The 23,172-nt window shown below is 36.7% G+C and overlaps 1 protein-coding gene across 1 annotated transcript in view; it reads right to left on the bottom strand.

Moving 5' to 3' along the window:
* Positions 1–23,172, bottom strand: part of LOC126183408 (calcium-dependent secretion activator-like) — a 1,473,721-nt gene that overhangs the window by 348,244 nt on the left and 1,102,305 nt on the right. The window contains exon 21 of the mRNA XM_049925356.1: positions 7,441–7,504. Coding sequence (XP_049781313.1) covers positions 7,441–7,504 — 64 coding nt within the window. The remainder of the gene's footprint in view (positions 1–7,440; positions 7,505–23,172) is intronic.

Genomic DNA, 23,172 nt, shown 5'->3' with positions numbered 1-23,172 from the left:
CTTCCTCTGGTGAAAGGCCAAATCAGCTGACTGATAGCTGCCATTTTCTGTTTGCTGGGAACCTGAGAATCCCAGGCTGTATGTGTACTGCCTTCCTGGCTGTACACAGTGTTTGCTGAAGGAGTCCTGGGCTTCTGCCTTCATGACAACTTCCATCTGGAAGATGCTGTGGGTACAGGTCTAAGTGCATGTCCAGCTTTGAGAGCATTGAATTCAATTGTATCCTCAGAGGCATCTCCAGTGGCTGCCTTGCTAGCCACTTCTACAGCACCCCATGTTGCCTTGCTGTCAGGCAGTGTGTCTAACCTGCTGCAAGCTACATGAGCTGCTGAAGTTCTGTCTCTGAGCATTCCTTGCCAATTCCTGACTGATGAGCCCCACCTGTTCCCTGCACACTGGAGAAGACAGTATTCATTCTAGTAATCACATTAATAACATTTCATTACAGATAGAATTGTCTCACTGATGCATTCGAGTGTAAGACCTCAGTTCATGGCCTCCAACACTCGTAACACCACTGCCTCACCTGTGCAACCTCAGTGCCCACTTACGTCCTGGCCCGAGGAGTGACTGTTACAGAACTGTACATGTTTCATGAAATAATTCCTAAGCAATTCTTGATATAAGTGTAGATGATAAGGATGGAAGTGGTGACATATTAAAGTGTAATGTAGTTTTAGAAATGCAGATGTCCTGATCAAACTGTTGATTGGATACATGCGGATTCATTGCAACAGAACTGAGATCATTAACATTTATAAATTTGTATGGGTCTGTTCTGTAATGATTGTTTTGCCTTGCATTGAAAATCCCATTTAATATGTATAACTGACAAGAGAGACAAATAGTAAATTTCTTATAGATAACTTTTCAAAACTATCAAATGTCCAAAACACCTTTTTAAATGGTGATTCCTATTTTTTGAACTTTTCCTCACACTTTCTGTTGCAATATCTCTAATGCTGTCGGTACTTGATTTGTTACAGCACTAAACATACAAGAAAAAAGTATAAACTTCATATGGAGCAGGTGAATGAAGTTTTTGAAATTTTTTTGACTTTTTTGCACTACATAATTAAAAAATTTACTCTATAATAGTTTAAAAAATGGAGTTCCAAAAGGATTCTAATTTTAAGATTTTGATTGGCAGCTAGCATCTTGAGAGGGAGCAATCTGCCCCCCTGATGGGGCAATGATGAATGGATTTCTTTTGCTAAGGTTATTTAAGTGCTGGGCACTGACCTCTAAACTGCAGTTCAGCTTAGTTACAGGTGAGGTTCGTATAAAATGTGGCTCTTGGCCAAATGAAGTATCGTGTGTAGAAAATATAGTATATATTTCTGCTGTTTGATGTTTAGAAGACTTCCACTCTAAACCACTTACAGACTCTGAAATATAAAAACAGTATCAATTGAGAGACTGATTTTACTTCCTTTGACTTGTTTTTGAGCACTGACTGATCTTAATTTAACAGTGCTTCACAATACTTTTAGCAGTTTGTGTTTTTATAGTGTATTTTTGTATAAATCTACATGGATTGTAACTGAGCTAGGTGGCACAGTGGTTAGCACACTAGGCTTGCATTTGGGGGGTATGACAGTTGAAACCCACCTCCAGCCATCTAATTTAGGTTTTCTGTGATTTCCCTACATCACTTCAGGCAAATGCCAGGATGGCTCCTTTAAAAGAGCATGGCCAACTTCCTTCCCCATCCTTCACTAATCTGATGGGCCTGATGTCCTTGCTGTTTGGTCCACTCCCCTGAATCAACCAACAAACCATGGATTGTAGAACTACTGCAGACACTAAATCAATGTTGGATGAAAATATTTTGACACAGTATCACTTCTGGAAAAGTAAATCTGAAATTTATTGATTGCTTTTAACCATCTTCTTGTGAAGCTACCCTGCCTGAATATTCTGACAGTGATGAGATAAAATATTACTTTAAACCATATGGTAGAATTATTTAAAAATTAGCAACTATATGTGAAGGTTTTGTTCTCTCTGATTACATTCTTCATAGTAGTATAGGCAAAATGATTCCATTGAACTGAATATTATCACTTATGTAGTAGAAGCAGCAGGATTGTCTTAAATGATTTTTCCTTCTTCTTTTTCTATGCTAATTAAGAGGAATGAGAGATAATCACATTTTGTCACTTCCTTCAGATTAGCTTGGAGATGCAATGCACTGGGCAGCTTCACAATTTTCAGTATTACTACCACGCATGAAGAGTAACTGCACATCATAATATGGTGTAAGTGACATATGCTAATGTAAGTGCTTAGATGAGAGAGGACAAGTGATTGCTTATTTTTCAAAGATCTTAAACCAAGCTCAAGTAAACTATTGCCAAATAGGGAAACAAAAACTTACAACCAATATTCATCAAATCATTGACTATAAACAACTGCTAGCCATATCCAGATTCTATGAGTTGATTGTGGAAAGAATGGTCTAGTGGCTATGGGATTAATTACTTGTCTTAGCGTCTATAATAATCTGCATTATAATATGGCAACTGCCAAAAGTACACAAGCTGACACTTTTCCCTGTACGGGAATGGGACCAGTTCCAGGTATTGATAAACAATATATTCAATATTCTAAACTTGACTGTCGTATTGTTTGCCACCTAATGTGAAAGCACAGTTTTCTGTGTCCCATGGTTTTCTCCGCTTTCACTAGAGTGCTCCACGGTGGTCATCTTTGGCACACTAAATTAAAAAGTGTCACAAAACCAGGTAAGTCCATGTATTTCACATGTTTATTTGCATATACAAGCTGACTTCTTTACACTTCTTTATGTGTGTGTGTTGTGGCTACCTGCTACCATGTGTTCACGCCTGCCACCCATCTGCCCTAGCAGATGATCATGTGTTATAGCAGACAACATGTCACCTGGAAAAAACTGCATTACAAGCCATAAGCATCCTAAGATGAGAGTTATCTCTACCATGCACTTCTGTGCCACAGCACCTGGGTTTTACCAGAAAAACCTGCTACAGTAAGTTCTACCAGCTCCTGATACTTTCCATGCTGATTCCCAGCTGTCCACACAATGATCACACTGATTAAATATTTCTTATGTATTCAAGCTACTGCTTTATCAGAACTTAACTGCTTTGCACAGTGCTATGACACAGGCACACAAACTGTGCAGATGTCAAAGGTCAATCAGTACTGTGTGCCTATTACACAAACTGTATTGCAGGCTTCCCATAACACCCATAGAGAACTAATTGGTATAGGAATAACATGATATTTTGGGGCATGAATGACTCAGCATCACCTCATCATGACCTTTCTGATGGTGGAGTATGTGCTTAATGGAGTCTGTTAAGATAAAGCAAGTGCAGTGTGATCTGACCCCTTTCTGAACATGGTAACTTGCTGTGGCAACACGTATGTAGCTATTACAGATGAAGTCTGAATGTTGTTAGAGTAGTTTCAACTGACTGTGCATTGTTAATGTTCCAATAAAGGAACTGTTCAAATCCAGACATTCTTCAATGACACATTTCTATGGTTTACTGTTCCCTTTTACCCTGTTTATCGATAATGCTACTGTATCTGTATGTTACACTCAGTGAGGAACAAATTTCCACAGTGTAACCACGTGTGTGAGATAAATTTACTTTGAAAATTTAGATTCTTGCATTTTCCATTTCTCTATTGTCTCTCACTGATTTTATTGAAAATTGTGCATGTAATGTGAAATACTGTGTATTGTTTTAAATTATAAATTGTAAACAACATTTGTGTCTCTCTCAGTTATACCACTAATTTCAATGTATATGTACATGAAGAAATGTAGAGTCTTAGATCTTTTGGAAGTTTACAAGTGTCATGTATAAGATATTTTGTGATAAATCAAAGACTTTATTACACTTGTCAGATCTTCAAATTTTGAATGCTATGTCTGATTTAGTAAATCTCTTCTTCCTATTTCCAGCATAAATGCTTGCATAATTCCTGGAATATTTAAAATCCTTGCATCCTTTGGCCAATTTGTTCTGAGGAATACTTTAAAAACTTTGAATTATGATGTAAACATAGCAGTTATGAACTTAAATACTGTGGCATAACAGTGCACTTAGCACATATGACGACTTTCATGGTATGTTACATTTACTGTGTCCCTTTAGTAGCACTATACATTTTTGACATTTGTCATAGATATCTGCTATCTTCTTGTTTGTTACACATCTCCTGACTTAGCCATAAAAAGTATGAGAGATAAATTTTGAAGAAGGCTTAGGGAACCAACAGGTTTTATTCCAGGTATTTTTCTTGTTATAGCACAAAATCAGATCCTTAGGTGTATATCACTTGAGTTTCTGAAGCGAGCTTTCAATATAACAGGTTCATAAATCACAAGAGAATCAATGAGCTTTTGAAATTAAGTTATTTCTCTACAATTCCAAAACACATTGAACCAGATGCACTGCAACCCTGCTGTGAAAACTCTTACCAGGCCAAGAATGAGGTAGTTGCTATTATCTTTGTCAGCATATGGAAATCAAACTTACTACTTTTAATCTGTTGAAAGCTGCCACAAATGAGTGTGCTGGGTGTGCTACTGAGAGGTTCATATCTGACACAGCAAAAGTATTTCAACTACTATCTTCCCCATTTATAACTTCTCCCCTTCAGTTAATACAGGACCTATTCCCACTTGTTCAACCTGTCAGTGAGCGGTGTGTCAGTGATAATTCAAAGGGTCCTGTACAGGGTGATAGGGATCAGGGAGAACTCAGAGTACTATAGCAATCCCTCCAACCAACATGTTGAAGGTATAGTCTCCCACTGACACTGAAATTGAGCCAGCATGACACACATCTCCTGCTGAGATGTCTGCTATGTTCCATGTCAGGTGCAACCAAGTGCCAAAAGATAAGGACTCTATTCTTCATTAACAGTTCTAACATAAGGTGGATAATGGTAGCCCTTAGTGAGTTTGTTGCAAAGGATGAGAAGGATTACCCTCTGAACTCAGGGTGTATGCCTAGAGACCTCATTCAACATCATGAAGAGGCCCTTCCAGCACCCACTGAGGAAACACAGTGAACAAAGCTGCAGTTAGAGGTAAATATTGTAACAAATGCATTTCATTAGAGCTCCCTCATCATACTTGTATCATTACTGTGACTGAAAAAGAAAGGTTAAGAAGACCAGCCTTGCTCATGGAAATTAAAAGATTCTCACAATCTGCAGAATTACCTATAGAAATAACACTGATCACCTGTTTCTGAATCAAGAGGGAGGCTCAAAACAGAGATTTTAAACATTATATGACAAGTTAGGCTCCAACTTTCAACATTTGTTCTTTAGGGTCTCCATTACTGGATCATGGATGCATTGCATATTGCAGGCTTCTTCCTACGTAGGTGAATGTATGTGGGGTGCACTCAAGGGCATTTTTAATGTCAGTCAGCTCTCAATCTAGAGTAGTTAATGATGTTTGTAGAAGATCCTGGTTAGTGTATAACCCCAAAAGTTTCTCCTGTAGATAAACTAGTAAAATAATGGTGATCAACTCTTGAAATGTTCATAACAAAGTGCTATAGTTCAAAGCTTTGCTAAAAAGTAGTGCAGTTGATATATACTAGGTACAGGAAACTGTAAAAATCACAAAATTTCAAGCAGTGAGACATCTGAGCTAAGTTTCTACATCTATATCCCACAAATTAAAATCATTTTGATCAACTGTTGAAGGATTCACAACAAAGTTCCATAGTTCCAAGCATTGCAGAAATATAGTGGCGTTGATATAAACTGGGTACAGGAACTTGTCAAAATCACAAGATTTCAAGCAGTGAGATATTTGAGGTAAATTTTTTCATATATGTAATCCACCTTATTGATTGTGACAGAGGATGCTTTGAGCACCACTGTCACTTCTGCCATTTGCTGTTTCATTCACTAATGGTTTGTGGAATGAATGTCTGTTGGTAAACCTCCAGGTAACCTGAATCGCTCTAATTTTATGTTACTGGTCTTTTCTAAACATGTATCTAGAAAGAAACAATATATACATTGATATTTATACAAAAGACCCTTCAGAATTTTAACAGTAAACCACAATGTGATGCAGAATGACAGTCTTGCAGTGCCTACCATTGAAATTGACTGAACATATCCACAGTGATTTCATAGTTATTAAATGAAGGTGTACTGAATTGCACAGCTCTTCTTTGAATCTTTTCTATGTGAGTTATCAATCCTGTCTGGTGATGAGGGTGAGAAATATTCAAATATTGGTCAAACAAAGGTTTTGAAAGGTACCTCCTTTATCAGTAGGCTGCACTTCCTGGTGATCCTCCCAATGACTCTGAGTCTGTCATCCACAGAACCTGTGACTATTTTTATTTGTAGTCATCACATTTTAAATCAATCTGTACACATTCCTGGATATTGTATGGATATGACTGCTTCCAGTGATTGTTCTGCAATCATGTAATCATACAATAATAGGTCTTTTTCTCTACTTATCTGTGACAGATAACATTTGTTTATTCTGAGGCTCAACTGCTAATCCCTGAACCAAATGATCCTCTGGAGACCCTCCTGCATTTTGTTACAAGTTTTTAGTCTTGCAGATTCTCTGTGTACAACAGCATCATCCAGAAAAAGGTTTAACTGGATAGAAAAAGGCAGGCTGAAGGGAAACTGAGATAGTGTATTCATTACAGAAGACAAGAAATTCAAATACATTGAAATATCAATTGAAGTTGCATTCAAGATTGCTTTCAATGGATCTAGTACAAAGGGTGAGCATAAACTCATAACTTAGTCCTCCATCAATCACCAGATTCACCCCACGATGTGACTGCAAACCTTAATCAGCTCACTAGTACATATGTTCCCCAGTTATATGGTCAAGATTGGAGGGGACACCTGTTATCCAAAAATCAACTGGAATAGTAATGCTTTTGTAAATAGTAATTGACCTCAACCAAGAACTTCAAGTCACTGTGATGGACTGATTGACATCTCATGTGGCCAAATTTTATGCCAAGAGAATTCACCGATCTGTTAAAGAGAAATGACAAATACTTAAATCTCAATCGTGATTAAGTGTAGAAGTAATAAAAGATGTAGTTTAAATGTTTCAAATATATTTGTTTGTATTACTCTAGCATTTTATTTATAGCTTAATATACTGTATGTTATTTTCTCACACACCATTTTTTTAATATTAATTAGTTTGGATTTAATTAGATATATCATTTCTTTTAAACTGGCTTATCCAAATATTTGGATTTATAACTAATTGACAGCTAACAATATTCCCACAAAATGAGTTGTTTTGATATTGACACCGATGTAAATACGGCAACATGAATAATTGATGTAATTGCAAAACTAGTCCATGTTTTAAAACAACTATATTCCTACTTCTATTTCTATTATTGTTTTTAAATTACATCTTACCCGTTCTAACAGTGAAAGTGTTGCTTTCAGTGCCCCCTCTGGTCTTCCAAAAGGGAAACAATACCTAGAATATGAAATGAAAATGGCATTACAGGTATTTTGTACGCAATACCAAGATTTCTCTAAGACAAGAAATTATATTATTTTATTTTCATCTTTTACAAAGGATCTGGCAGTCTCTTGAATGCAGAATAACTTACAAGATGTTCATTTCTATTGAAAAACAAGACAACAGAATGAGTTAACTCTGTAGAACTTTATGATATTACTGTGCTAATATTAATTATATTATAACATAATACATTGATTTTATGAGATTCTTCAATAGAGTACAAAGAGATTCCAAAGAGGAAGATTTTTTTATTTCACTGGAAGATTTTTTGTTTCACTCTTATACTATAATATAGCCAAAAGACATTATATAATTGTACTTTAGATTGTTATTCAGTAGATGTTTAAATATGTATCTCACTGTTCTCTGTAGTACTGTTTAACTCCTGAATTTTTTGAATAGAGTTTTTATGGACTTAGCATTATTAGCACATTTTCCACATCTTCTGAGAAAAGGGAAATATTGGTCATCAGTAAGGAGGTTAGTGATTAATGTATTAATGATTAATCAGTTGGAGGAGTCTCTGAAGAATGGTCTATAACTATTGCTATTATAAATAATTAAGGAGTAAGGGAGACCACCCAACATACAGCAGAAACATTGAATATTCAACAAATACACTAACAAGAATGAAAACTTTCTAGCTTTCTGACAAACCATTTAATGAGATGGAGAACACACACACACACACACACACACACACACACACACACACACACACACACACACACACACAAACTGTGCAGCTACACTGTGTCTGCTGAACACAAAATGTCAGGATTACAGTTCGGCAAGTGGTATCGGGTGAGGGCTTGTGCTGGCTCAGATGGAAACAAGGAAAGTGTAGTAGGAAGAAGGAGGAGGGGTTGGGGAGGAGTAGTTGGCACCTCAGACGGAGGCAGGCAGTGTGCAAGATAGGAATGTGGCAGTGGGTGGCAGCAAATTAACAGGACAAGATGCGACATGGGTATCTGAGCCTCTGAGACTGAGTGGCACATAGCGATGTTATTGTCGTTTGGAAGGGGGTTACAGGTCAGATGATGGGGAGATTACTGTGTGGATGGTGTGAGTGGAGTGGGCTAGTGGGGTAGGAGAATTGTGGAAGCAAAGGAGGTGTTGCAAGCATAACTTCCACCCTTGCAGTTCTCAAAAACTGGTGACAGATGGAATAAATGAGAGGGCACGAGTTGTGAAGCAGCCACTGCCGTCAAGCACATTGTGCTCAGCAGGGCCTTCTGTCAATGGTGATCAACTCTGTTCGTAGCCACAGTTTGATGGTGGACATTATTTCTGACGGACAGCATGTTGATGGTCATACCCACATAAAATGCTGTGCAGAAATTGCAGCAGGGCTCGGTATACGACACTGACGCTTTCATAGGCGACCCTGCCTCTAACGAGACAGGACGAGTCTGTGGGAGAAATGAAGTAAGATGTGCTCAGCTGGAGATGCAGGGATATGTCCTTGTGGCATGAGGTTGGGAGTGGGCACGAGAGTGGCATAGGAATGGCCTAGGATGTCATGTAGGTTTTTCAGTGGGGGCATAGTAACCAGCTGCAATGTCCTCCCATTGAAAGGCTCTCTGCTCTTGTCAACCAACAGCTCCAACTAACTGTCCACAGCCAATTGTCTCATGTCAAAGACGCAATCACTTCTTTCATTGAACCTCAACCATCCCCACTACATTAAAAACTGGATTTCTACTTACAATGGTTGATTTCACCTCCATACACACCAAACTCCTTATGCTCGTGGCCTTGCTGCTGTTGAACCTAAACTCTGCCACTTCCCTTCTGACTCCAAACCCATAACCTCATTCATTATACACCTCACCTATTATATGAGGACAAGATATGCATAAAATTCCAACGCACAGTAATGGACACCAGTGTGGCAACCTACTGTGACAACATGTTTATGAGCCCTCTAGGGGAAGCCTTCCTAGCCAGGTTCACTAACAATATCATCATAGAATGAATGGTCACTATTAAACTGTGGCATAGAACAGAACTGACAGTCCAGTGGCAGAACATGTCACTGAGCATTACATACTTGATTTTATCGGTTTCTTCACAAACGATGTTGTTTGGATCTCTCCCCCTAGCACTGTCTTTTCTGAACTACAGAAATGGAAGTTATCCTTGCAACACATCCTTCACTCCTGTAATACTCCTGGCCTCAATATCTACTCAGCCACTGCACCCACACCCTCTACCCAGCAATCTTTTCCTCCTCTGTCTTGCCACCCATTCTCAGTCTGCATTTTCACCTCCTTATCATTGTGCATGGCCCAATCTCAACAGCTTCAGCGCACATGTGTTACATTCCTATTACGTACACCTGCTGCTACTTGCTCATTCTGCTGAACTGCAAACTCGCCACTGTGTTTTCAGCCAGCATGATGCAGACGCACAGGTGTGTGTGTGTGTGTGTGTGTGTGTGTGTGTGTGTGTGTGTGTGTGTACACGCGCTTGTGTGTAGGTGTGGGCGTGCGCACACGTGCGCTCGAGCGCGTGTGCGTGTGCATGTGCACGCGTGCATGTGTACGTATTACCCAGTTTGTTAAATGATTTTGACAAAAGCTAGCAAGTTCTCAGTCTTTTTGTGTATCTTTTTATGACTGAATGGTTCTACTACACGATGGATGGTTTCATTAACTCCTTAATTATTTAAAGTCTCCCAGAACATTCCACGACTAATATTTTTGTAACATCCTTGTGTAATACAAGACAATGAAGTGAATTCTGCAAATTACAAGTTTATCATAACTCCTCAATCACTGATGGAGATTCACTTTTTCATGGAAAATTTTAATAATCTGTTCACAATGCTTTCATCATTTACAATGCATAATTTATAGCTGCTGAACTCTTATATGCATTTTAAACAATAGGTTTCTTGCTTAAACCAAAGAGAAAAAAAAAGTATATTGTAAAATAGAAGAAATGGTACAGAGATGAAGTCTAATAACATTCTTATGTTGGCAATGATGAACTGCAAAGTGAAGAACATGCAGTTTTCTACAGTGGTGCTCCATTGGCTAGAATCTGCAAGAGAAGACTGACAAGATGTTTATACATACGAGAACAGCACCATATATAATGCCCCTCATGGTCACAAAGATCTGCAAATATTATAAAAATGGAATATCAGACTCTGTGTACACATTCCATAGCTGAAAATCAAAGGTAAATCTCAGAATAAGTGTGAGCAGTTCATCTAACAGAAAAGGGATATTGACAAATATTTAAATGCACTTCAGGAAATTTGTCTCACTGACCATAAAAAATGCCATGATATAAGACAGTGTCAAACATGCTCAGATATACACAGAACAGCAATATATGCCAGAGAAAATATTGCCAACTATACTGTAAATACGTGGGAAATCTCTGGTAGGATGTATACTGATCGTGTATCAGAAAAACCTCAAGGAGGGGGCACTAAAGATAACTTGAGCTACCTTTACTCTTACCGTAATAAAATATAATCAAGTCACATGCAAAGTTGAAGAAAGTTTTATTTAAACTGATTATACAATTACAAGACAATATCATCTTATGATATAAAAAAGTTACAATCCTGGTTCTCTTCCTTAAATGATGAATTCTATGTGCCTATTCTTCCTGTCCAATTGATTAATTACATTATCAATAGGACAATCAACGTCAGGGTGAGTGTTCAACAGAACAACAGAGCAATAAGAAAATAGTAGGATATTCACAACTCTTCTTGAACAATCACCAGACAGAATAATGTATTCAGATCACCAGAATGGCCACAACTTTTCTTGTAGGTATGTGTTAGTTCTGTGCCACACATAAACATATAAAATATGATGGTGCAGACACATGTGCTACTATGAAAGTACAACTACTTGGTAACTCCATTCAGTCGAGTCAACTGACGAAAGAAACGAATGACTTGTGTGCGGGCTGACTGGTGGGAGCAGTGCAAAGTGGGCATACCCACAAGGGTGGTGGGGGGTGGGGGATGGGGGCATGTCCCGCATATGTATCTGCCACTGGCAAGAACTGTAATACAAGGATACAAAGGATACCACCTAATGTGTGACAAAGTTTCTGCTATTTGCAATATACAATACTTATATGACTTTGTTAAGGACATCAGTTGTTAAATAACATAGTTCACAGCTATTGCTGTGATTTATGTCTCATCAGCCTCATTTACCATGTAGAAGGGCAGTAAATATTGAATATATTAACCCTCCCTCCAGTTGTATGAGCCATTATGTCATCAAAATGGTGGTCATCAACCACACACCAAAATCCTATATAGTGTGCTAAAAAAATACCATAAAAACAGCTATTCTCATGATATCACACTCATTAGCTTCCTCAAATCACAAACTATCATCTTTTAACCTAATGTAGACCTTGAAGTTGAGACAGTTCAATTTGCCATCACAGCCTAAATTCAAAAAAATAATGTAGAATCAAAATAAATATTGTCAATACTCTGTTCTCTCTCTTTTTGTGCATGTATAGGGTGACAATTATTGAACTATATGAGAAAAAATGTAAATTAGATACAAAATAAGGCATGCAAATTGTTTATTCAACATGTAAACATCACCACAGACATTCAGATTTAGGCTATGGCATATTCAATATGCCTGCCAACATCGGCATGATATGGCTCTGACAAATAGCAAAATTCTGCATGACCTGCTGAAGTTTCAGTATACTGATGCTGTCGATGACCTCCTGAATGGCTGTTTTCAGCTCAGCAATGGTTTCCTGTCTTTAAGATAGCCTCACAAAAAGGAGTTACATGTGTTCAGGTCCGGAGAACATGTGGGCCAATTGAGGCCCATGCCAGTGACCTCTGGGTACCCCAGAACCAGAATGCAGTCACCAAAGTGCTCCTCCAGGACATCAAACACTCTCCTACTTCAATGAGGTCAAGCTCTGTGTTGAATGAAACACATCTTGTCAAAATCGGGGTAACTTTGGATAATGGGGATGAAATCATCTTCAAAACCTTCACGTACCATTATGTAGTTGCTGTGCCATCAAGGAATATCACACCAATTATTCCATGACTGGACATTGCACACCAGACGTTGCTGGTGAAGAGACATCTCAATCATGAAATGCGGATTCTCAGTCCCCCAAATGTGTCAATTTTGCTTATTGATGAACTCATCCAAGTGAAAGTGGGCTTTATCACTAAATCAAGCCATACAGTACATATTAATTCCCATTAAGCCCCATGGTCAACCATGCAGTTTGAACGTCTTAACGCAGTCTGTTCTGAAGTTATGATGATTTTATTTCATACAGTACAATAATTGTCATCCTTTATGAGCATGCACACAGTAAGATCAATGTTTCACAGATCAAAGCCAACATGCACTAGTGATAACCCCAAAAAAAGTAGGGGGGGGGGGGGGGGGAATAAAGATATATATCATAAGACATCATTTAATATGCTGAAAAACAATGATAAATATACACTGATATGAGTTGTTCTTAAATTCTTTTTTAATCACAGCTGTTGACATATTCCTTCCAGAAGGTCCCTGTTTATGGAAATCGGTTGAGTGGAGTGAAGTCTACTCACATGACTGATATTATGCCAGTGAGCTGAAATCATCACCTAGTTGATGCTTCATTTAGACAGGAAATTATATTGCTATCTGATAACAGAATGTGTAGACTGTAAGATGGGTGTTGCAGTACCTCCCTGTAAAATATAATACCTTGATGCAATAAGAAATTACACTATGGGGTTGGAAAGTGTTGTGGAGCAGTCAAGATGTTCATTGCCATGCATTTCTAAGAAAGCAGTCATAAAACCATTCTTGCAGGCTGTCTTACTTGGAATTCCTGTGTTGACTGAGAACAGAAATGGTAATGTGTGAGGCCCTTGGTGCCTGAGTGCAGTTTCCCCTACACTTTACTGTACTTTAAATGATACAAAAGACAAAATCTCTCTACCAAGGTACTCAAATGAATATTTTAGCCATTTACAGTCACCAGCTAAATGCAGAGATGCTGCAGTGTCATACCCCTTGCATGTCATCCTGTATTTTGTTTATTTTCAAGGTTGTTATGGACCATGGATAATAACATGCCAAATCTAGCATGTTGTTTCACTCACTGTAGTCTTCTCAACATAGATTCCAGTTACAATTAAGATTGTGAATAAACTGTCACATTCTTGGTGACTGAAGATTGACAATACAAAGTGTGTTGAAGCAAGCTGGGTTCACTTATTTTGCCATCTGTCTCCTTAAATTCATTTTATTTTAGGTTTTGATTAATTACCATTAAAATACATAAGTACAATCTGCATTTTCAAAAGAGAGAAACGTTGGCCCTCATTCTTAAGAAATGTACCACCAGATCTAATTTGTGATTAGTTTTGCATATGTAATTAATTTCCTAATTTATTTTGACCATTCCTAGTTAATACTTTTGTTATAGGGTGAAATCAGTAATTGTTTTGGGACTTAGATTCTACTGTTGACTTATAAACAAATATAAATTCTATACTAATTATAAACATTTGGAAGAAGAACTACTAGGATTCTTAAAGCATTTACTTGGTTCTAGATGAGATTAGATTAGATTAGTACTTGTTCCATAGATCATGAATACGACACTTCGTAATGATGTGGAACATGTCAGGTTAATAAAAGGTGTCTATACAAGATATTACATTACACAAAATATTACATGACACTCAATATTTTTAATTTTTTCTTCTGTCAGATTTTTGATGCTATTAGGTAAGTGACCAAAGACTTTTGTGGCAGCATAATTTACCCGCTTCTGAGCCAAAGTTAGATTTAACCTTGAGTAGTGAATATCATCCTTTCTACTAGTGTTGTAACCATGTACACTGCTATAATTTTGAATTTGTTCGGATTGTTTATAACAAATTTCATAAGTGAATATACATATTGTGAGGCTACAGTGAAGATCTCTAGCTCTTTAAATAAGTGTCTGCAGGATGATCTTGGATGAGCTCCAGCAATTATTCTGATTACACACTTTTGTGCAATGAATACTCTTTTACTCAATGATGAGTTACCCCAGAATATGATGCCATATGAAAGCAGACAATGAAAATAGGTGTGGTAAGCTAATTTACTCAGATGTATATCTCCAAAATTTGCAATGACCCTAATAGCATAAGTAGCTGAACTCAAACGTTTCAACAGATCCTCAGTGTGTTTTTTTCCAGTTCAACCCCTCATTAATGGATACACCTAGAAATTTTGAATATTCTACCTTAGCTACCAATTTCTGATCAAAGTCTATATATATTAATGGTGTCATTCCATTTACTGTGTGGAACTGTATATACTATGTTTTGTCAAAGTTTAATGAGAGCCCATTTGCAGAGAACCACTTAATGATTTTCTGAAAAACATCAATTACAATTTCATCAGTTAATTCTTGTCTGTTGGGTGTGATAGCTATACTTGTATCATCGGCAAAAAGTACCAGCATTGCATCTTCATGAATATAGAATGGCAAGTCTTAAATATATATTAAGAACAGCAGAGGACCCAAGACGAACCTTTCGGCACCCCATTCTTGATTGTTCACCAGTTTGAGAAATCACCAGTTTTTGCATATTATGTGAACTGTTTATTTCAACTTTCTGCACTCTTCCAGTTAGGTATGATTTAAACCATTTGAACACTGTTCCATTCATACCACAGTGCTTGAGCTTATCTAGAAGTATTCCATGATTTACACAATCAAAAGCCTTTGATAGATCACAAAAAATCCCAACGGGTGACTTCCAGTTCCTCAGAGCATTTAATATTTCATTAGTGAAAGTATATATAGCATTTTCTGTTGAAAAACCCTTCTGGAAACCAAACTGACATTTTGTGAAACCTTTATTTTTACAAAAGTGTGAAGCTACTCTACAATACATTACTTTTTCAAGAATTTTGGATAAGGCAGTCAGAAGAGAGATTGGGCAGTAGTTGTTGACATCAGACATATCCCCTTTTTTATGCAGTGGTTTAACAAAGGCACACTTCAGTCTATCTGGGAAAATACCCTGCTTCAGAGAGCTATTGCATATGTGGCTAAGAATCCCACTTATTTCTTGGTAACAAGCTTTTATTATCCTGCTGGAAATGCCATCAATTCCATGTGAGCTTTTATTCTTGAGAGAGTTTATTATCTTCCTAATTTCAGAAGGAGAGGTGGGTGGAATTTCAATTGTATCAAATGGTATGCGTAAGGCCTCTTCCATTAACTGCCTTGCTTCTTCTAATGAACATTTAGACCCTACTTTCTCTACAACATTTAAAAAATGATTATTCAAAATGTTTTCGACTTCCAGCTTGTTGTTTATCAAGTTTCCGTTTGCTTTGATGGTGATGCTGTCATCCTGTACTCTTGGTTGCCCTGTCTCCCTTGTAATAATATTCCAAATTGTTTTGATTTTGTTATCAGAGGTATTAATCTTAGACATGATGCACAGGCTTCTGGACTTTTTAATAACCTTTCTTAATGTAGCACAGTAGTTTTTATAATATTTGGCTGTTTCTGGGTCATTACTCTTTCTTGTTGTTAGATACAGTTCCCTTTTGTGGATACAAGATATTTTTATTCCTTTCGTAAGCCAAGGTTTTTGCATGGTTCCTTATAATCAGATTTAACTACTTTCTTGGGGAAACAGTTTTCAAATTCTCTTACAAGTGTATCATGAAATTAGTTATATTTTAAATTAGCATCGGGTTTCCTGTACACCTTATCCCAGTCTAACTGCTGAAAATTTTCTCTGAAATTTCTAATTGTTGAGTTATTAATTGAATGCACAACTTTGGAGGGTGATTTTGAATTACTCAATGGAGCTATGTCATATACTGTAACTAGGTGAGCACCATGATCAGAAAGGCCATTCTCAACAGGACAAGAATTAATGTTTTTAAACCTACCTTGGTCTATAAAAGTGTTATCTATCAATGTGTTGCTGTCCTTTACTACCTGAGTAGGAAAGTTAATGACAGATGACAAATTGAAAGAACCGAGCAAGACGTCCAGGTCATTCTTCCTATTACGCTCTTTCAGTGAATCAACATTGAAGTCCCCACAAATAATAATTTGCTTTCCCCTAGCTGACAGATAACACAATAAGGCATCCAGGTTTTACAGGAATAAATGAAAGTTTCCTAAAGGGGACCTATATACTGTTACAATTATGAAAGAGCCTTCCTTCAGTTTAAGTTGAGAAAGCCAGCCTTAATTAATTCCAAAACAATTATCAGGTTTGTCAAAGTATTGGTTGTATAGCTGTTAATTTCATTATTTAATCAATTAATTTGTTCAGAACTTTGTGGTAGAAGGAACTGCTAAAAATAAGGATTTTTTTGATAGATTCAGTTAACTGAATGAGTTATGTTTTAATTGTAATTTCTGTAACTTATACATCGAACAATGTATAGTTTCAGTACCTATTATGGTGAGAATATATAACGGCCCAATTTTTGGTCCAGAGACAGTTAGTCCATGGTTTATGTTCAGCCGGGAAGTCTCTATCAGTTAGCTTATCAATAATGCTTTAACTTAACAGTGGAATTAGTGTAACATAAATAGGCTATGTGTATAAACGATAACAGTGTCTGTTCAATTTATTTGAGAAATAGTGAACTGTGTGGTTAGGTATTTACTGCTCACAGATGTTCAACAGTGAACTATTGTAGCAGTATGCTGATGTTTGCCTGCAAACTATTAATGAGGCTTGTCAAAAGTTAACCAATAGTGAACTGGCCATATAACTGCGTTATATTAGGGGTTGTGAAATGAAAATAAAGAACTGTGAAATGCAACTGTGCAACTGTCTGCTGTATCACCATATTCAGTCTGCATATTCTAATGGATGCTTATTGGAGTAGTCATGAATATATGAAAAGATTTGCATGGGAATGACTATCATCATGATAAACTTCAATAGGTTTCGACTGGTGAGTACAACTTTATTTCCATTCTAAGGCAAGAATGTCACAAAGCACCATAGCTGATGGCCATCCCATACACTGGTATCAAGGAATTTGAAAATATGAGAAAGTGACAAAGTAATATAATGCATGAAACAAAGAGCATATTACAGTTCCTCTAATTGGAAACGGATAGAGGAGTGTCTGTCTGTTATATCTTAACATATGAATGAAGCTGCCAGAAACAGAGCACAGTCCAGCTAAAAAAGGATGTACTAAGGCACTTGCCTAAAGTAACTTACTGAGAGTCTAACTGGTGATAAATGGATAGAGATTTAAAGAAAGTTTTTGTCCAGAATACATGTCCTTAGCCTTAGTCATTGTACAACCTGACTAAATAGTAAGAGGGGAAGAAGGAGCCATTGTCACTGCAAGATATGGACAAAGCAGAAGAAATATGGGAGCATAAAAGCTTGTGGTATCTAGATATATGTTTCAACTAGTTGGAGAAAGTAGCATGTTAAACGCTCACAATATATGCTAGTTTACTTGGAAGAAAAATATGCTGGAAATTATCACTTGAAGGTCATGATTATTTAGCAACCTGTTATTACCAGTATGTGTTCATGCTGTAACATAGTACTGACAGAGAAAATTAAAATGAAATAGCATTCGGATTAGATATATGATGTATAGAATACACATTTTCAAAATATATCTAAGAGTAAGGTTTGAAGTGTTGTCAAATTCAGTGAAATGTACTGCCCCTAATAGTGCAAACAAGTCTGTGGCAGTATATATATCCATATACATTAATATCAGCTGAAGGATTTCACACTTTATGGCAGCAGCTTTTAGATGCTTGTTCACAATTTTGATGGGTGGACATCACAAACATTTTGCCTTATTTTGCGACAGTGTCACACCACAATGAAAGACAGGGCAATGAAATACAGATGAATATGATACTTAGCATTGCCCAGCCTGAATGTGTGAATCCCTTCATGTACAACAGAGATCTGGACTGATCCACATTAAAAGGTTGTAATTTATCTATTACTGCACACTTCGTTGAGTATTACTGGTCACTCAGAAATATGCTATTGGTAACACACTACTCTGAGAAGAAATAACATGGAGAAATTGTTAATAATCACATCATGGAAACATTAATTTATGAATAAATTGCCACATATTAATAAGATTTAATTTATATACATGTAGGGATCTGCAAACATTTCAGTATTAAGAATGCCTTACACATGTTTTGAATAAGTCCACAAACAAATTTTTTATGTTAATTATTTGAAACATGAGGCAACAATGATTTATTTCACAAATTATGATGCCAGAGAGATTGCTTGTTCCATAAAGAAAACAAAGCTCAAGACAAGGTGAAATTGGCGTTTCAGAATGCTAGAGTTAGCGGTTAAACAGTGAGATAAAGTCACAGAAATACTTGCAAGAAAGGGCCACTCTAAAAAATTTAATGGTTATGGCAAACACTGCAAGATAACCATGAGATTTTTAGAGTCACTCAAAGATTCAGGAAAAGTATTTCAGGCAATGAATATCTGATAATTCTATTTGTTTTGTTATCAGTGCTTGAAACAAAAATTCATTGCAATGAAGAGGCAGATAATACAGATGTAAGTTTCTGTAAATCTGAGTAGCTCCAGTTTTCTTGTTTATTACAAGCTGAATCTCCAGCAAATGCAATTTGTACTTAGTTGCATTTGATCAGTTTTAGTGTCACTGGGATTTAGAAACGTTACACAACATTGGTAGGAATGTAAGTGATTGTAAATTGCAGTTCTCTGTGACAAGCCCCTAATTGTTCTTAATATGTATTAATGACTTGCCACTCTGTATTCATGAAGATGCAAAGCTAGTTCTTTTTGCTGATGATACAAGTATAGTAATCACACCCAAGAAGCAGGAATCAGCTGAGGAAAGTGCAAATAATGTCTTTCAGAAAATTATTAATTGGTTCTCTGGAAATGGGCTCTCATTAAATTTTGAGTAAACACAGTTTATACAATTCTGTACAGTAAATGGCATAACACCATCGATAAATATAGACTATGAACAGAAGTATGTTGCTAATGAAGAATACTCAACATTTCTGGGTGAGTGCACTGATGAGAAATTAAATTGAAAGAAACACATTGATGATCTGCTGAAATGGTTAGGTTCAGGTATTTATTCCATTAGGATTATTACAAATTTTGGTGATAAACATATCAGTAAATTAGCCTACTATGCCTATTTTCATTCACTGTTTTCATATGGCATCATATTTTGTGGCAATTTGTCATTAAGAGAGAAAGTATTCATTGCACAAAGGCATGTAATCAGAATAATAGCTGGAGCCCACCCAAGATCACCTTGCAGACTTTTATTTAAGGAACTCAGGATATTCACAGTACCTTTGCAATACATATATTCACTTATGAAATTTGTCATTAATAACCCATCCCAATTCAAAAATAACAGCAAAGAACATAGCTACAACACTAGAAGAAAGGATTATCCTCACTATTCTGAATTAAAACTCACTTGAGCACAGAAAGGGGTGAATTATGGTGCTACAAAATTCTTTGGTCATTTTCCAAATAGTATTAAAAGTCTGATAGATAGCCAGACAACATTTAATAGCAAATTAAAAGAAATTCTGAATGACAACTCCTTCTACTCAATAGATGAATTCTTAGATATGAAGTAATAACCGCAAAAAAAGTGTTGTGTAAAGAAAACTTATGTCTCAATGACACATTCCACATCATTACAAAATGTCATATTCATGATCTATGGAACAAAGATTAATGTATGTAGAAGTAGAACAGCCAACAGAGACTGCATTAGTGTTGTTTTTGTTTAGTATTGTTACCAGGACTGGTAGGGTATACAAAGGTTATGTACAACATTAGATGCTGAGTGATCACTGTGAAGGACATGAAGATGCTGTGTAATCTATTGAGACAGCATTATTAGTGGATGAAGTTTTACAAATATGGACTACCAGTTTGTTTCTCATTCATAAATTTCTCCGTTTTTCACTTTAAGAAAACAAAATGTCTGCAGAAGATACTTCTGGATTCATTTTAATGCTTCCTATATTTTCAAACATGTACTATGTTAGGAACATTTCTAAATTGGGATTAACACAAAGTTAGACATTCTTGGTTCTACAGGTTATGGGGTTGAAATATGTAATACTCCATTCATTTCATATGTTGAAATTTAAAAGAAATAATGGAAAATCTAATAATTCATTGTCAAAGAAAACTCTATAAAACATAATAACACAACAGAAAAACAAACTAAATATACCATTTTCAGTTATTAAATTCCTGACTAAATAATTTCACTTGCAGAAGTCACACAAATATTGTCCTCTACCATAACTTGCACATTCAGTGTGCACCCCCATTTCACACATTAGGCACATTAACCAATTTATCCCTGCCTTGTCCTGTGAAAGTTTACCTGAGCAAAAGAGACAGTCAGCATCTTCATTAGTGGATACACTGTTGTCCAGAATGCTACTGATAGTGGACAAATCATCTCTCACACTACAAACATCATCCTAAGAATCAGATGATTCTTGGTTCCCAGGTTTTGGTGGCCTCTGCTTTTTTGTCTTCAGTTTATTTGTTGCTGTTGTCAATACTTCAGGAAACCTCTTGTGTGGAGATGAGGTTAGTACTGCTGAAGAATCTGATTTTCCTCCCATGGTGCCTAGCCTCTTCTTTATTTGTGGAACGGATGAGTTCTGCCAAAGTGTAATTTCCAATGTGGAGGAAGACGTTCCTGCCTCAACTTAACCATTAACCCTTCCATTATTAGAAGCCACCACTCTTCAGATGGTTTATTGACTGGATCATTGGGTAAATCCTCAATTATTCTTTCAATGTAGGCAATTATACGTGCATACATGAAAATATGAGGGTTTAATGGGTACATTCCTGTCACCCTAGCTACTTCCATTGCCTGGCACTTAATGTAGGCCTTCCCAAAACTTTCAGTGATGTACATGTTTGTTATTGGATGTTCATTTTCCTTCATCCATATGCATACCTGCTCAGAGTAATAAGCTTCCAAAGGACTCATTAAAGTTCTACACAGTGGTTGCATCTAGTGGGAGGCATCAGGACACAGACACATGAAATAGACATGGTTTCTGTATGTGAGGTTTATAACAGCCATGTTATTGGACTGGCTGTAATGCCCATCCAGAATCAGAAGTCATTTCTGAAGCCAATACCCAGAAATAAAACAGGCCGTCACAGTACAGTACAAATATAATACTGGGGCACAAATGTGAAATACTACTATTCTGTATTAGTGCCTCAGCTAGCTTGGAATTCAGAAACACAAATAAAATCAAAAATTAAATTTAAATTGGCAACAGATGCACCATCTTACAGCTTAATCTATTACCTACACGTCTGTTTAGAAAATATTTTAATATCTTATATATTATGACAAGAATGAAACTGAAAACCACCAACCTGCAACAATTATTCTTCCTAAGGAAATTTGTTAAAACATCTTCACTCACTCACATGCAATCCAAAGCAGTCTGCAGTTGCTGAATGTTGTTCACAAGCAGCTCACCAGAGTACAGCACTTATAAGGTGCAAAACGGTAGTATTTCATATCAGTACTCATATTCAACATCTCTACCTCTTCCTCTTTCTGACAGAGACTGAAAGGGGCCTTATTGTATGTCTCCATTTGGCTAGCTGGTCAAATCATGTAATATCCACATTTACTTTGTGTTCATATGTTACAGTTGCTCAGTGTTGGACTGCATGGGAACATGACAACAGGCACGCTCATTATGAAGGTTCCAGTCAACCACATCTGACCACCACAAGTGACAATTACCGCATTGTGTACAAAGCACATTGCAACCCCTTCACATCTGTGTTTGTTATCAGAGAACAAGTAATGGATTCTCTATAACATTATTTTCATCCTGCGGTACTGTTCAAAAATTAGCAGCAGCCGGACTTGGGAATTACTATCCAACCCATACTCTCCTGTTAACACCACAACACAGATGGCTGTGCTTGGAATGGTTACAATACTGGGAAACATGGACTGCCGATGCATTGTATCAGATTGTGTTTCTGTAACAATCTCAGTTGTGAACTACCCCATATTACCATTATGAATGAGTATGGTGGCAATCTGCAAAGATTTTCCATACTTCAAATGTTTTTGAGAGACACAGTGGCATTATACCTGGCATCATATGAGTATATCGGAAAATAGTTTCCCTAAGAAGACATTGAAATACAATTGTAAAAAAATCATGGCTTACTAAAGGGATGAAAATATCCTGTGACCAGAAAAGAGAAATTTATCTAATAGCAAGAAAGAGTAACAACCCAAAAACTGCCAAATAAAAAGTATTGTACTACATTAAGGAAAGTTATTAAAAAGTCCAGAATTGAATGTATTATGTCTGATAAATAATTACTATTAAAAACAGTCTTGATCATAATTTATTTAACAAGGTGACTGGTTTCGACCACTACTGTGGTCATCTTCAGACCATTGAGTAGGAACCTCTTTCTGTTGGAGAACTGTGTGAGTAGTGATTCTCCAACAGAAAGAGGTTCCTACTCAATGGTCTGAAGATGACCACAGTAGTGGTCAAAACCAGTCACCTTG

The sequence above is a fragment of the Schistocerca cancellata genome, chromosome 4 (assembly GCF_023864275.1).
Source record: "Schistocerca cancellata isolate TAMUIC-IGC-003103 chromosome 4, iqSchCanc2.1, whole genome shotgun sequence".
Classification (NCBI taxonomy): domain Eukaryota; kingdom Metazoa; phylum Arthropoda; class Insecta; order Orthoptera; family Acrididae; genus Schistocerca; species Schistocerca cancellata.
The sequence above is the reverse complement of the archived record's forward strand: the minus strand, read 5'-3'. Positions and strand labels throughout refer to the sequence as shown.